At 38.7% G+C, this 17057-nt stretch overlaps 1 protein-coding gene and 1 long non-coding RNA gene across 2 annotated transcripts in view; one reads left to right on the top strand and one right to left on the bottom strand.

Moving 5' to 3' along the window:
• LOC131982946 (uncharacterized) overlaps positions 1 to 17057 on the bottom strand; it is a 596045-nt gene that overhangs the window by 292660 nt on the left and 286328 nt on the right. The gene's annotated exons all lie outside the window — the stretch shown is intronic.
• The window catches only part of tecpr1b (tectonin beta-propeller repeat containing 1b), a 29459-nt gene that overhangs the window by 2516 nt on the left and 9886 nt on the right, over positions 1 to 17057 (top strand). Inside the window, exons 4-16 of the mRNA XM_059347502.1 lie at positions 1141 to 1323; positions 2043 to 2165; positions 2243 to 2365; positions 4283 to 4457; positions 5558 to 5658; positions 6544 to 6645; positions 10063 to 10190; positions 10994 to 11607; positions 12228 to 12343; positions 13198 to 13353; positions 13434 to 13583; positions 14923 to 15080; positions 16386 to 16513. Of these exons, the coding sequence (XP_059203485.1) occupies positions 1141 to 1323; positions 2043 to 2165; positions 2243 to 2365; positions 4283 to 4457; positions 5558 to 5658; positions 6544 to 6645; positions 10063 to 10190; positions 10994 to 11607; positions 12228 to 12343; positions 13198 to 13353; positions 13434 to 13583; positions 14923 to 15080; positions 16386 to 16513 (2257 nt within the window). The remainder of the gene's footprint in view (positions 1 to 1140; positions 1324 to 2042; positions 2166 to 2242; positions 2366 to 4282; positions 4458 to 5557; positions 5659 to 6543; positions 6646 to 10062; positions 10191 to 10993; positions 11608 to 12227; positions 12344 to 13197; positions 13354 to 13433; positions 13584 to 14922; positions 15081 to 16385; positions 16514 to 17057) is intronic.

Below are 17057 nucleotides of genomic sequence, written 5' to 3'. Positions count from 1 at the left end.
GGATGCATGGATGGATGGAATATGGATGGATGGATGGATGCATGGATGGATGCATGGATGGATGCATGGGTGGATGGATGGATGGATGGATGGATGGATGCATGGATGGATGGATATATGGATGGATGGATGGATGGATGGATGGATGGATGGGTGGATGGATGGATGCTTGGATGGATGGATGGATGGATGGATGGATGAATGGATGGATGATTTTAACTTCTTTATTTGGGAAGTTTTATTTACAGAAATGCATCATATTCGATCATCATGGGTTTCTAGCGTCACTGTACCACTTTAAACAGTAAACTTTTCATGTCAGATATACTGTAAAAAAAAAAAAAGCAGCTGTGGCTGCCAGATCTTTACCGTAATAAATATGTTAGCTGTTAACGTTAGCTGTTAACGTTAGCTGTTAATGTTAGATGTTAACTATGTTAACTTTTTTTAATATTATGGTAAAAACATATTGGCACTGTTGATTTCCCGTTTAAGATTGCCATTTTATTCCATTTTTTTTACTGTATCAATACATTTTTTTTCCATCAGAAGAAACGCTGTTCTGCCATATAATTGACAAGAAAGTATTTTATTAATGCCGCATAAATTAAAGGTTTTACCATTAAATATTACAGTATATTTTTGTTAGATATATGGTGTTTAGTAATGTAGATTCGGATGGATGGATGGATGGATGGATGGATGGATGGATGGATAGATAGATAGATAGATAGATAGATTACATATATATATATGTATATTTATATATATATATATATATTTCATCTTGCAAGATATATTAAAGCATAACGTGTCTGTCACTTGACGTGACCTGGCCTCTGACAGCGATCTGACCGTCTAAAGGGGGGCAAGGCAATGACCACACGTCACGTGATTCAGCACCACAAGTGACAAAATGTCATTGTTTATCTGTTTCTTTATTTTGTTAATATTAATTATTAAGACAGAACACGAAGCGAGGGCGACAATGGGCATCGAAAATTATTATTGTTTCTTTTCTTTTTTTTTCTCCCTCGAGGGTGACTGGCGGCGCCCCTCCAGCAGATGGAGCTCTAGGCGACGGCCTATATGTCTCCCAGCTCTATGTTGTTTAAGTGATTTTTCTCTGTGTGTCTTCAGAGGTGGAACCCAGTGGACAGCTTCACCGACACCCTGCTGCCCACCGACCGCTGGCCGTGGAGCGACGTGACCGGCATGAACCCTCAACCGCTCCACAGCTTCCAGCTGCCCACACGCAGCTGGGAGTGGGAGGGAGACTGGTACGTGGACCAGAGCTGTGGAGGAGAACCCAGCCAGACCGGGGTAAGGAGCAACTCACCAACACAGGCTGGTTCATTTATTTATATGATTATTAATGGATTGATATGTTCCTAATGCTCCATATACATCAGAAGACTTTAAAAAGACTCCTGGAAAACTATCAGCTCACATCTAAAGACAAACGTTTAGAGTTTTTAGTCCCAGCCAGGAGGAAGAGGAGGAGGAGGAGAGGAGAAGGAGGAGGAAGAGGAGGAGGAGGAGAGGAGAAGGAGGAGGAGGAGGAGAGTGAGGAGGAGGAGAGGAGAGAGAGGGAGGAGGAGGAGAAGGAGGAGAAGTGGAGGAGGAGGAGGAGAAGGAGGAGAGGAGGAGGAGAGGAAAGAGAGGAGGAGGAGGAAGGAGGAGGAGACGAGAGAAGGAGGAGGAGAGAGGAGAAAGAGGAGGAGGAGGAGGATGAGAGAGGAGAATGAGGAGGAGAAAGGCAGAGGAGAGGAAAGGAGGAGGAGAGAGGAGGATGAGGAGGAGGAGGAGGAGAGGGAGGAGGAGGAGAAGGAGGGAGAGAGGAGAAGGAGGAGGAGGAGAGAGGAGAAGTTGAAGAGGAGAGGACAGAGAGGAGGAAAGGAGGAGGAGAGAGGAGGAGAGGAGAGAAGAGAAGAGAAGAGAAGAGAAGAGAAGAGAAGAGAAGGAGGAGGGAGAGAGGAGAAGTTTCCATCTGTTAATCCCCTCCTCCTCCTCTCCAGTCTCAGCTCTGTGTTTCTCCTCAGGGTTGGGAGTATGCGGTGGATTTCCCGGCTAACTTCTCTCCAGATAAGAAGTGGAACTCTTGTGTCCGTCGCCGGCGGTGGATCCGCTACAGGAGATACACGGCTCAAGGCTCCTGGTCCAAGGTCTGAGGCTCTCTGCTCCTGGTAGGAGGTGACTCCAGGTCTGACTGAGACTAAAGCCTCCTTCTGTCCTCCTGCAGATCCCCCTGGACAACCCCAGGAAGCCCCCGCTGCCCCTCTGTGACATCAGCTGTGGTGGTTGGGAGATGAGTGACCAGTCGGGGAGGTACCCGTACCTCTGGGGCGTGTCCCAGCAGGGAGAGGTCAGTTTACTGCACCAACACTCAGCTGACAAAGGTTTTAAACCAGGGGTCTCAAACTCACGGCCCTCGGGCCAATTGTGGCCCTCGTGACGATATTTTGTGGCCCCCACCTTGATATGAAAGTTTAATGTGAGTTTTATATGAATGGTACTTTACCGTGTTGTGTGTGGAAGGTCCCTTTAATTACTTTTTTTGGTAATTTTGCGTCTTTTTTAAATAATTTGTGTCTTTTTTAGTAATTTGGTGTCTTTTTTAAATACTTTTGTGTCTTTTTTTAAAATAATTTTGTGTCTTTTTTAATAGTTTTGTGTCTTTTATTAATAATTATGTGTATTTTTTAAATAATTCTGTGTCTTTTTTGGGTAATTTTGTATCTTTTTTTGGTAATTTTGTGTCTTTTTTTGTAATTTTGTGTCTTTTTTTGGTCATTTTGTGTCTTTTTTTAGTAATGTTGTGTCTTTTTTTGGTCATTTTGATACTGCCGCCCCCAGGTAATTTGAGTTTGAGACCCCTGTTTTAAAGCATGAGAAGTACACTAAGCTTGTTCCCCTTTTTCTTTTTTTCAACTTATCCTGGGCTTACACCAAAAGATCCCCACAGTCCCTAAAAGACTAAAAGCTGAAAGTCTTTAGTAAATCTAGGAGTTTTACTGGAGTCATGGCGCTCCTGTCGTCTCCATGGTTAAGTTGCTGCTCTGTTTCATATCAGTCTTTTCCTAGTCTTGGTTTGGATCATATCAAACGTGTTTGATATTATCTCAAGTCTCAGTTACGTAACACAATCAATAATATAGAGCTGTTGGGCATATTTATACAGCTGAATATGACATCAGATGCTGCAAATTTGGATCTCAGGTCAGATATATTTTAGCAACAAGCTGCTGTTAAGTGCAGTTATAATATTTGTCCACAAGAGGGCAGCATGACATAATTTACATCACATTTAAAGGGCCTCTTGAGACAATTACAGGTATGTCTCAAAAAATCATCATCATCATGAAAAAGTTCAATATTTTTTGTTAATTAATTCAGAAAGTGAAACTCGTCTATTATATATCATATACCATCATATTCAACTTCTTCACAATATTCTAATTTTCTGAGACACTGAGTTTTGTGTTTTCATTATCTCTAAGCCAGAATCATCAAAATTACAAGAAAAACAGGCTTGAAATATTTCACTCTATGTGTAATGAATCTATATAATGTACAAGTTTAATTTTCGTTTTCCTTTGGGACATATCTTGCTGCACCTCTATTAAAACAGAAAAATCCTGGAAGTTGTGAGAACTGTCTTTTGTGCAGTATTACACAGTTATAATGCCATAAATCGCACATTGAATTTCTTTGGTTATTTATTTTCAAAAAATTGGGTAAAATGTAACACAAAATTACTAAAAAAGACACAAAATGACAGAAAAAAAACAAAATTACAAAAAAGATACAAAATGACCAAAAAAGACACAAAATTACAAGAAAAGACACAAAATAACTGAAAAGACACAAAATGACCAAAAAAATACACAGAATTATCAAAAAAGACACAATTATTTAAAAAAGACACAAAATTACAAAAAAAGACACAAAATGACTGAAAAGACACAAAATGACCAAAAAAATACACAGAATTACCAAAAAAGACACAATTATTTAAAAAAAGAAACAAAATTCATTTCAGTCATTTTTTGTCAGTCATTCTGCAATGACTGACAAAAATATAGAACTTTTTCATGATATTCTAATTTTTTGAGATGTACCTGTATATCCTTATAACCCTGATAAAATTCTACACTAGATACTATTATTTGATTATCTTTTCATGGCATTTATCTTGTATATATGTCAAACCTTGTGGTAAGGATTGATTATTTTAATGCTATACCCCCATCCAAACTTCTGACCTGATCTTTATGTCCAGGTGTGGTTCAGGGAGGGCATCACCCCTCGGGTCCCTGAAGGCTCCAGCTGGGAGGAAGTGGAAGTGCCCAAGGAGGTGGCTCAGCTGTCAGCGGGCCCCGGGGACCTGCTGTGGGCTCTACTGTGGGACGGGAACCTGATGGTCCGGACTGGCCTCAGCCTGGACAGCCCCACTGGTATTTACATTCACAGGCACACACTAAACATGATTTTCTCTTTGACTTCTTTTCATCTTCTGTGATAATGTTCAGGGTTGGTACAGGTGTTTGAAATCCTTGAAAATGCTTGAATTTAAATGTTGTATTTTCAAGGTTTTAAAAGTGCTTGGATTTTATTTTGGATAAAGTGCTTGTAAATGCTTGAAATTCTTACTGTATTTCTCTTGCAATCTGACTACATCCATCTATAGACTATAGATAATCACATTCAATGTAAAAAATAATGAGTAGCCTATCTGAAATGAAGACCGTTCCTCCTGACCAAAAATAGATGTAAAAATGACCAAAAAACACACAAAATTACCCAAAATGGATGTAAAAATGACTAAAAAAAGACACAAAATTACAAAAATAGTTGCAAAAATGACCAAAAAATGACACAATATTGTCGAAATAGAAACAAACTGACCAAAAATAGATGTAAAAATGAGCAAAAAAGACACAAAATGACCAAAAATTGATGAAAAATTGACTAAAAAAAGACACAAAATTACAAAAATAGTTGCAAATATGATCAAAAAATGACACAATATTATCGAAATAGAAACAAACTGACCAAAATAGATGTAAAAATGACCCAAAAAAGACACAAACTGACCAAAAATAGATGTAAAAATGACCAAAGAAGACACAAAATGACCAAAAATAGATGTAAAAATGACCAAAAATACAGTCATGGAAAAAAGTATTAGACCATTGCTCCTAAAAGTGTAATACCATCTCTGTTGGTATGGTTAAGTGAAATCTCCCCCTTTAGTATGTAAGTACTCATCTAAAACATGCAATTTACAACAGGTGTAAGATACTGGAAACGCTTGAACATTTACCTTGAAAGTCCTTGAAAAAAGCTTGAATTTGACCACTGCTAAAGTGTACGAACCCTGGACTTTATGATTGGGAGAATTGTGTCTTTGTATCTCTTCTTCTAGATTGCTTGTGATTTTTGTGACCTTATGATGCAATTTTGTAAATTGTCAATATTCCTTATTTTACAAAAAGTACCCTACAGTCTTGTCTTTTTTCCATGTCAGTAATCATGCAGCGTCTTTTCCTCTCAGGCTCCTCGTGGGTGGAGGTGGAGTCACCAGGGACGGAGGTTGAAGCGCTTCATGTGGCTGTTGGAGTCAGCGTGGTCTGGGTGGTCACTAAAGACTACAAGGTGAAGCAATACACCACACAGGGGTTTTTGTTGGTTTGAGAATTTTATTTTGAACATGTAAAAGTCAACAAAAACACTAAATATAAGACAAAATTTAAAAAAATTGAATTTTTTTCCAATCAACCAAAAAGATTTACATATGAAAAAAGTTGACAAAGATGAAAACGAAAGACATTTACACTATAATTTTAATTAGTTTTGTAACCACACAATACAGTTTCAGTTAGTTATCGTTTTTTTTTTTTTAAATCCTCGTTTTTATTTTTATTTCAGTTAACAAAAATGTTTTTTCAATTCTGGTGTCCGTTATTTCGTTAGTTTTCGTTAACTATAATAACCTTGCTACATACCCAAATTAACCATACATATTTGTGATCATCATCCTAAATCTGAAAAACAAAATTAAATCACTGTCCTTCCTCATTGTTATACCTCCGGAAAATATTGTGTTCTGTATATCGTCTTGAATTGAAGAATATCAGTACTTTGTTTAACCCTTAATAGGGCACTCATTGAAATACATGCAAATTCCAAATTTCAACCCTAGAGAATATTGGAGAATATTACATACGGCCAGAATGTGTAAAAAAAAAAAGAAGACATACAGACCCGGGGGAGGGGGGGAATATTTTGAGGAAAAAAGTTTACTAGATTAAAGTGCCAAATCTACAAGAAAAAATGTGCAGATTTATAAGATTTAAAGTGGTAAATCTGCAAGAAAGAAGTTGTTTTTTTCCCCCACTTTTTTCTCGTAAATCTGCAACTTTTTTCGAGCAGATTCACCACTTTAAATCTCTTAAATCTGCACATTTTTTTCTTGTAGATTTGCCACTTTAATCTAGTAAATTTGCAACCCCCCGTATTTCTGTGCGTGGTGTGTTTCAGGTGTGGTTCAGACGAGGCGTGAACTCCCACAACCCGTGCGGCTCCGGCTGGATCAGCATCGGAGGAGAGATGATGATGGTGGACGTGGGACTCAACGACCAGGTTCAAAGATTTCTCTTGATAATTTCATCATCACACTCAGACGAGGCTCGGGCTGCAAGATTATGGCAAAAATCATAATCACGATTATTTTGGTCAGTAATGACATCACATTCATTTGACACGATTACTCACTGACCTTGGAAACATTATGCATTTATTGATATTATAATACAAATTACTAAAAAAAAACAAATATAAATATAAACAAAAATAATGAATAAATAAAAAAAATATTTTGCATACATATATATAATACATTTTTCTAAAAAAAAATATATATATAATATTATTGTTATTTGTATGCATTTATATGAATTTATGTATCTTTAATTTATTTTAATATGAATTTATATATTTATATATATATATATATATATATAATAAATTAATATAAATAAATATCAATCTATAATATTATTGTTATTTATATTAATGTATTTATTTAAAAAAAAATGATATGGATATGTATATATAAAAAATAAATTAAATAAATAAATAAATAATATATATAATATTGTTATTTATATGAATTTATATATATATATATATATATAATAATAAATTCATCTAAATAAATACATTTAATTTACTTTAAATAAAATAAATTTATTATATATATATATATATATATATATGTATATATTAAATAAATTCATATAAATAAAAAAATCATATAATTCATATAAATAACAATAATAAAGATTGTGTTGTATTGCAATGTCAACTACACTCGCTATTATTACTGAAGGGGTTTTATGAACAATTTCTGACTGATTTAAATTAATTTATTTTTATATTTTATTTATGTTATATTTTATGGCTTATTTTAACTTAACTAACGCACTATTTTATGTTTAGATTCTCATTTATTTTTTACTTGTGGGAGAACCAGAACATTTAAATGCAATAGACACCTAAAAAATAACACCTCCTAAAATTTTTCATAAATGACATTTTATTATTAAGAACATTATTTCCTTTAGCGTTCTAACCCTTTTCCTTTAAACCTCACTGTAACCTGCTTCCACTGCACTTGAGCTGCTTCCCCTCTGACCGATTCCCTTTAGCCTCGACTCTGGATCTGGTTTCAGGACGATCCAGATCAGATCAGGGCCGGGGTCGCTCCCTCTCTATCTCACTGCTGAGGACTTTGCTAGCACTGCAAACCCAAACCTCACACCTCCTCACACCTCCTCCCCTCCTGGGTCTCACCCTGCTCCCCCCCCCCCGGCCCTGTAACACGAGTCCAGCCAATGTCCCCGCAGTCACACCTCAGGCCCAGCCTTATATATCCCCAGACTATATTCTTACTGGCCTGACATATGGGAGACTCCCTAATTAGAAGCTGCCCAAGCCGTCGTCATCATATCCCATATTTCATATTTCAGGGCTGCAATTATGGGTATGGCGTGAGCGAGGTGGCAGCCAGCGCCAGTGTTACAGTATACGGCCTTATAAAGTAACAGTTGCCTGTGTCCCATTAGTGCAACTAATCCACCTTTAACCCATTTAGGCCTAAAACGCCTGGACAAAAATGCCTGTAAAACCTCTGGGTGATTTTGGAAAAAAAACCCTAAAACCTGAAGTTTTTCTGGAAATTCAAAAGAAGATTTTCAGCCTCTGTAGCAGATAGAAATGAAATTCAAAAAGTATTTGAGAGCTTATAGCTGTTATATCTGAGCTCCCTCCGCTATAGTCGTCTTCCACCATGATTTCAGTTCTGGAAAAGTCCCATGTTGCATTGCGACACTCCCACGTGTATTCTGATGCATTTCATTGGCCAAGAGACTGAAAATAGGTGGAAAAAACAACAAATACTACAAAACGACGTATCCACTTTCCCGGCTTTAATGGTAGAATGGATGGATGGTAGGATGTTAGCCAAGCTGGCATCCATCATGGACAACCCCTCTCACCCCCTGCATGACACTGTGGGGTCTCTGAGCAGCTCTTTCAGCAACAGACTATTACACCCACGGTGTAAAAAGGAACGCTTCCGCAAATCATTCTTTCCAGCTGCCATAAGACTGTACAACACCAACACAACCTGAACATTTTTGCATAAATCTGCACTCTGCACATTTCTCCACTTAAATTAAAATTTTGCGGCTGTAACAAAGAAATTTCCCCACTGTGGGATTAATAAAGTCAAATCTGAAATCTGAAATCTGAATAACACAACAGCGCTCCCGGTTTTAATGGTAGAAATGCGATAATGCTTTCCCGCCTTAAATGGGTTAAAAGAGGGAATACAAGTTTAATTCTATTTAACATGATTCTTATCCTGTCATCACAAGAAGGAAATTCAGTAAAAACTGAGTGAATTTATTTAAAGCAACTACAAGAAACTTTCATTTTGTGTTTATTTGGCGACCCCCTGTGGACAAAAGTGGTAGTGTTTCCGTGTGTAGGCTGTTACCTGTGATTAGGGCTGTTTCCATTACAGTCCAATTACCGGAATGAGGCGGGTCTCACTCACCGAAACGCCCCTAATCTGAACATGAGCCGTCCGGATCGGTCTTTTGACTGGACTTTTTTCGTCCCTGTAGAAGAGCAGGTCCGTTTTTCTCCCCTGAAAAAAGCCTGGTTGCTGATTGGATAGAACGCTAAGCAGGATGTGACGTAGTACTCGACGCCACAACAACACATGCCATTTGTAAAAGCTGGCAAAGCAGTGTTGCCAACTTTGGCACGACTTTGTTGCTAAATTCAGCGACTTTTCAGACCCCCTTAGCGACTATTTTTCAAAAAAGCGACTAGTGACAAATCCAGTAACTTTTTCTGGTGTTATTGGAGACTTTTGGAGACTTTTCGAAGCGCCACAGTCCTCCTGCAGCAGTCTCTCCCAGCTGCAGTCACAGAGCCGGAGGGGATGTTAACCCCTTAGCGTCCAGTCTGCAAATTGCTAACAGGCTAACGGTTAGCTCTGTAGCAGTACAGTGTGTATGTGCTGCTGCTGCAGGAGGTGTTCACTTAGTGATCTCTGTTTGTTTACAACAAGCACCGGACACTCTGTGCACAGTTAGTGATGTCGGTTAATTCACCATCACCATGTTTATGATCAGAGACGCTGCGCATAATTAGCCATGCTGGTTTATTTATGATCAGCGACAGACGTTGTGCACAGTTAGCGACAGCGGCCACATTTGCTTCTCCCGTGTTTAATCCGTTGCGTATGTGATCACGGTTGAAACTGTTGCTCAGCGATTACGCGACGACCGAAAACCATACGTCACCTCCAGAGTCTCTAAATCCCTCTGAGGCCTTTTTGTAATGGAGACACGCTGAGTGAGCGGACATTTGAGAGGGCGTGGCCTGAGACTTTCCCAGCGGCCACTCTTCCCCCTAAAGGAAACATGGCTGTTGTTGTGTTTCACCTCTGTTGTTCTACATAGTGTTCCTCTCTGTGTGTGTCAGGTGTGGGCGGTAGGAGAGGATCGCGGCTTGTATTTCAGAATCGGTGTGACGCTTTCTGAACCGAGCGGGAACGGCTGGATTCCTGTTTCTGCCCAGTGGGGAAACAGTAAAGAGGTCGTTCCTCCCAGGTTGGTTATAAACTTATATTATACTTCTATTCCACTACATTTTGGAGACAAATACTTTACGAAGTCTAACTGCAGAAACTAAATTTTTGGTCAAAATTGAGTTATAACTAACTTGAGTTTTATCTTACAAAGTTTTAGATTTCAATTTTGCTTTATTTCAGGAAAATAATTTTATAAAAAACACAAAATTCATCTCAAAACCAAGCAGTAATTGCACTTACCACAGTCTGCTTTGGATATATATACTAATTTAAACATTATTTGAAAGGGAAATTATTATCTAGACCAGGGATGGGCAACTGGAGGCCCGGGGGCCGCATACGGCCCACACCCTCACTTGAAGTGGCCCTCAGTACAACTACATGCATTTGAGCATGAAATCTTAAAAGTGCAGTGTAAAAATGCACAAAATTACTTCTTGCAATTAATGTTGGTCTGCTGTTCTTGCACTGAAAAAAAAAATAAATCACAGTAAGTGCTTATTTTTTATTTGCTTCAAACCTTTTGTATTCCTATTTATACTGTTCTACATGCATTTGAGCATGAAATATGTTAAGTTATTGCACTGTAAACATATTTAAAATTGCAGTTTCATCATATCTGGTTAAGTGCACGCTCCTATATGTGGCCCTGTGGTAGTGAACATGAAAAACGAAAAAAAAAACGAAAAAAAAAATATATATATATAATACCATAACAGTTATAGAGGACTTTTTTCTGCTTTGAGTAGTTTTACTTTTAATTTATTGATTACGTTTTTTTTTTAATTCTTCCATACTGTCTGTGTGTGTGTTGTTAAACAGGAAGGAGTGTGAGTTCAGAGGTCAGGTGACTGAAGCCTCTCAAGGTTCAGTTCTGAGCTGCACCGACTCTGACTCTGAGTTAGGACCTGCTGAGCCTCAGACCAGCACCGAGGAGACCCGGGTCCTGGAGGCAGCGGCTCCCTCCGTGGTCCCTTTAGGAGGAGCCGACACTCCTTCACCTCCTCCCAGAACAGAGGAGGCTCCCCCGGCCCCCCAGCAGGAGAACCCCAAACCTTTCATCCCCGCCAGCGACAGCTTCATCAACAGCCTGGTGTCGGACCGGGACAAGACCCCCACCCCCCAACCCTCCATCTCTGAGGCGCCGCAGGAGGAGGTGGAGGAGGCGTCGCCCGCTCCGGTGCTCCTCACCCCCGAGACGGCGGGACACGACGTCCCCTGGATGAACGTGGACCTGGAGGGAGCGGAGGCAGCTCGGTGTGCGCAGGCAGCGGGGTCCTCGGGGGCCGACGGCGGCGCTGCTGCCACCTACGCCCTCGGGACTCTGGAGACCTCTCAGGGTGCTGAGGAGGCAGAAGGACCGGTCTGGACCTGGATATCTGGAGGAGGCTGTGACGTGGACGCCACTTCACACATCAGCTGGCTCAGTCCCACAGGTACACGGACATTTTATCCTGTTTCCCTAAAACATACAGGTACATGTCAAAAAATTTGAATATTGTGAAAAAGTTCAATATTTTTTTTCAGTTATTTCAGAAAGTTAAACTCGTATATTATATAGATCAGGGGTCTCAAACTCAAATTACCTGGGGGACGCTGGAGACAGTATCAAAATGACCAAAAAAGACACAAAATTACTTTAAAAAAAGACACAAAATGACTAAAAAAAGACACAAAATGACCAGAAAAGGAAACAAAATGACAAAAAAAGACACACATTTACCACAAAATGATCAAAAAAACAAACACAAAATGACCAAAAAAGACACAAAATTACAAAAATAAAGACACAAAATGACCAAGAAAGACACAAAATTATTAAAAATAGTTATAACATCGTCAATACATGTAGAAATAAATGTCATAGCCTATCACTGACCTACCTGTAACCCATTTGGCTGGCCAGTTAAAGAATGTTAAAGCAGTTTTACCTTTTGTGTAGTTACTGCAGTTAGACTTTGTAGGGCAGTATAGTTGTGTGTCTGTCTGTGTGTGTGTGTGTGTGTGTGTGTGTGTGTGTCTAAACGTCTGACTGGTGTGTCTGTCTGTCCGTCAGGTCCTCTCACCAGCTCGTTGTCTCTGACTCCGGTCCAATCAGCAGCCTGGAGCGACCAGCAGCAGCAGCAGGAGCACAGAGAGGAGATCAGCAGGAAACCTCTGGAGAGGAGTCATGTAAGTATCAGACTGATCAGATCTCCTCTCCTCTCACATGTTTCATATCTACAGGTAGGTGTCAAAAAATTAGAATATCATGGAAAAAGTTCAATATTTCACGTCATTCATTTCAGAAAGTGAAACTCATACATTATATAGATTCATTACACATAGAGTGAAACATTTTTTTATAAACTTTCTTTTTATTGAACATTTTATCAAACATTTTGCATACATCTGGTATACTAAATAATGCATCTTCAGATTACACTTGTAGGCTGATCTCCTCCATGCCACCAAGTATTAATGCACTAATTCATGATTCAAAAGGAGCCCTATCAAGTATTGATGGAGAGAAATGAACAGACTGTTCAGAAGCCTGACATTTGTGTTTAAAGTATCCTCTTTTTTTAAATTGATCTTATGTAAAATTCAAATTTTCTGAAACACTTAGTTTTGTGTTTTCATTATCTCTAAGCCAGAATCATCAAAATTACAAGAGAAACAGAAATATTTCACTCTGTGTGTAATGAATCTATATAATATACAAGTTTCACTTTCTGAAATAATTGACAAAAAATATTGAACTTATATTGAGCAAAAGGAGTCCAACCAAGTATTGAGTGTATAGAAATGAACATACTTAATAGAATAGAATAGAATGGAGCAGCCTTTATTGTCATTGTACATAGCACAATGAAATTAGAGTGCAACTCCCATTTTGCATAAAACAGATTAAGAACAACAACACACAAACACACAAACACTTAAGGACAATAAGGTATAGAGGTATAAAAGTATAGAGGTATAAAAAGTGCAATATATATATTTATTATATATGTTTATCTGTGTACCTGTGCTCGTGTCTCCAGTCGGTGTGGGTGCGTAAAGGATCTCTGCGCTGGTGGAGGGACTGGAAGCCTCAGCGCTGGCTGGACGTGTCTGTAGCTCTGGAGCAGTCCACCAAGTCTGACGGCAGGAAGGACAGCATCTTCTTCGTCTACTACACTCAGTACGATGAGAAGAAGGTTGGTTTGGATCCACGGTCTGCTCTCAGATGTCTGCTGCTCTCGTTCTTCACACTCATGTTCTCGTCTCTTTGTCTCAGTACCTCCACGTGTTGATAAATGAAGTGACGGCGCTGGTTCCCGTGCTCAGGGACTGCCACTACGCCTTTGCTGTGTACACCGGCCAGAGGACCAAACAGAGGTGGCCTCTGGTCCTGGCAGCGCAGACTGAGAAGGACATGAATGACTGGGTAATGTTACACAGAAAAGACAGATTTTTTAACCCTTTATGGCAGTGACTCCCAACCGGGGGGGCCCGACCCGCGAAGCCCTCTTGATTTTAAGGGATGTAATAAATCTAATGTGTTAAATATAGATGAGTCAGCATTTAATTCATTAGTGGGACAAAAACAACTAAATAAGGGCTACATTAAACGTTTATTCATTAATTTATATAAAAAAATCACTATAGAAAAGTTTAAAAATATAGGCTAAATATTTTTATTTTAGAATAAGGGCGTGTGTAACATCACTCCTGCAGTATACACAGGTAACCTCACCTAGTGGTAACCTCACCTAGTGGTAACCTCACCTAGCGGTAACCTCACCTAGTGGTAACCTCACCTAGCGGTAACCTCACCTAGCGGTAACCTCTCCTAATGGTAACCTCACCTAGTGGTAACCTCTCCTAGAGGTAACCTCACCTAGCGGTAACATCACCTAGCGGTAACCTCACCTAGCGGTAACCTCACCTAGCGGTAACCTCACCTAGCGGTAACCTCACCTAGTGGTAACCTCACCTAGCGGTAACCTCACCTAGTGGTAACCTCACCTAGCGGTAACCTCTCCTAATGGTAACCTCACCTAGAGGTAACCTCACCTAGCGGTAACCTCACCTAGCGGTAACCTCACCTAGCGGTAACCTCACCTAGCGGTAACCTCACCTAGTGGTAACCTCACCTAGCGGTAACCTCTCCTAATGGTAACCTCTCCTAGAGGTAACCTCACCTAGAGGTAGCCTCACCTAGCGGTAACCTCACCTAGCTGTAACCTCACCTAGCGGTAACCTCACCTAGAGGTAGCCTCACCTAGCGGTAACCTCACCTAGTGGTAACCTCACCTAGCGGTAACCTCACCTAGTGGTAACCTCACCTTGCGGTAACCTCACCTAGCTGTAACCTCACCTAGTGGTAACCTCACCTAGCGGTAACCTCACCTAACGACAGAAACACAGAGCTAATGGAAAAATGTTGAAGCATCAGGGAGACGAAAATGCTGAATATCTCAAAAAGAAAAAGAGAGGGTACCATGAAAGTTACATTGATTTCAGCTTCATAGAAGCAATGGACAATGGGGGGGTCACCAAAGTTTACAATGGTAAAAATGTGGTTCCCTCAAGAAAAAGGTTGGGAACCATTGACCTAGAGGGTTAAACACAGAGCATGCAGCTAACACAAAAGACAGAATGTAGCTTATAACGTGGCATTGTTGTGTCGTATTTTTCCTCTTTGACTTTACCAGTATTTACATTTAAAGCCCCCTGCTGATGATGTTCCCTGTTGTTCCGGGTCTGTCTGTCTGTGTGTCTAGTTGTGCCTGTTGTCTGACTGTTGCTGTGAGTGTCGAGGGATCACAGGTCCCCCATCCAGACACGCTCTGTGGTCCACCACCTCGAAGGGGGACATCATGGTCCACGAGCCGTCCTTCTCCCTGGAGACGCCTGCTAACAGCCCGTCCTGTGACCTCATGTGAGACTCAAACAAAAACTAGACTCTTTCTGCTTTCATTCTCTCTTACTCCTGGTTCCCATCAGCTTTTTATGTGCTTACATTGTTTTAATTCTGCTACAGGTAAATCTCAAAAAAATAGAATATCGTGGAAAAAGTTCAATATTTTTTGTCAGTTATTCAGACAGAAAAAAATCACAAATTATGTGAGAAAAAAATCACAAATTTAAGAGAAAAAATCCCCCAAAAATTTAATAAGACAAAAAAATACAAATTTAAGAGAACAAATCCCGAAAAAATTTAATAAGACAAAAAAAATACAAATTTATGATAAAAAAAATCTAAAAATTCATGCAAAAATTCAAATTTACGAGAAAAAAAATGTCAAATTCATGATAAAAAAATTCCAATTTACAAGAAAAAAATCTCAAATTTAAGACAAAAAAATACAAATTTATGATTAATAAAAATCTCAAATTTCATGCGAAAAATACAAATTTACGAGAAGAAAAAATTAAAAATTTATCATCAAAAAATTCAAATTTACATGAAAAAAAAGACAAATTTAAGAGGAAAAAAATACAACATTATGAGAAAAAAATGAAAAAATAATGAGAAAAAGACAAATTTACAAGGAAAAAAATTCACAAATTATGTGAGAAAAAAAATCACAAATTTAAGAGGAAATACTCAAATTGACAAAAAAATTCTAATTTATGATAAAAAAAATCTAAAAATTCATGCGAAAGATACAAATTTACGAGAAAAAAAATCTAAAATTTATGATCAAAAAAATTCCAATTTACAAGAAAAAAATGACAAAAAATCTCAAATTTATGATCAAAAAATCTCAAATTTATGATCAAAAAATTCCAATTTACAAGAAAAAAATGACAAATTTAAGAGAAAAAATCTAAAATTTATGAGGAAAAAAATCACAAATTTAACAGAAAAAAATACAAAATTCTGAGAAAAAAAATTAAAATTTATGATAAAAAAATTCAAATTTACAAGAAAAAATAGACAAATTTAAGAGAAAAAATCACAAAATTAGAAGAAAAACAGGCTTGAAATATTTCACTCTTAGTAATAAATCTATGTAATATATGAGTTTCACTTGAGTTCACAAAAAATATTGAACTTTTTCACGATATGCTAATGTTTTGAGATGTACCTGTACATGTCACTAATATGCTAACATGGCGCTCTGCATGGTGTTAACGTGGCTCTGTTTCTCTACTGTGTGTGTGTGGCAGCAGCTCTTTGTCTCTGTGTGCTAACGATAACGTGGCTAACGCTGGGTGCTTCCGCTGTACGGTGCTGCAGGTTTTGGCGGCAGGTCCCGGGTCACCTGCGCTGTGTAGAGTCTAACAGTCTGGGGCTGGTGTGGGGCATCGGGTGGGACGGCACCGCCTGGGTCTACAGCGGGCGCTGTGGCCAACAGCCCACTCCGGGTAAACTGACCCACATGTCTCCAACAACAAGACCTAGATAGAACCTGCACACCTACACTTGATATTCATACATGAAAACCATTGAGGGGTCCTTTAAATTAAGTTTTTTTAATCAGTGGCGTTGTCTTTTGCCTCAGCGTGTTGTGTATTTATTGCTGCACTGCAAAAAATGTGTTTTCTAAGTAAATTATGTTGAAATTAATTTTAAAAACTTTGTTTTTCACTTCTGCACCGTTATGGTACACTGCAAAAAAGGTGCGTCTAAAAACCAGATAAAAACACTAAATCTGAGGGAAATGATCTTGCTGCATGGACAGATAATTTAATTGACAAGATTTCTTAAATTAAGATTATTAAATCTAGATATAAGCATGCTGTACCTTTTTAAAATAAGAAATTAACTCTTAAAAAAAGATAAATTAAAGCTGCAAGCAGCGATGAACTGGCCTGAGCAGAGTGACCTGCAAATTATTTGTTTCCTACCAAGATAAAAAAAACTTAAGATTTAGAAATGTTAGATCATTTATCTTGTTTTAAGAGTTAA

The sequence above is a fragment of the Centropristis striata genome, chromosome 13 (assembly GCF_030273125.1).
Source record: "Centropristis striata isolate RG_2023a ecotype Rhode Island chromosome 13, C.striata_1.0, whole genome shotgun sequence".
Classification (NCBI taxonomy): domain Eukaryota; kingdom Metazoa; phylum Chordata; class Actinopteri; order Perciformes; family Serranidae; genus Centropristis; species Centropristis striata.
This window is presented reverse-complemented; position numbering and strand designations above follow the sequence as displayed.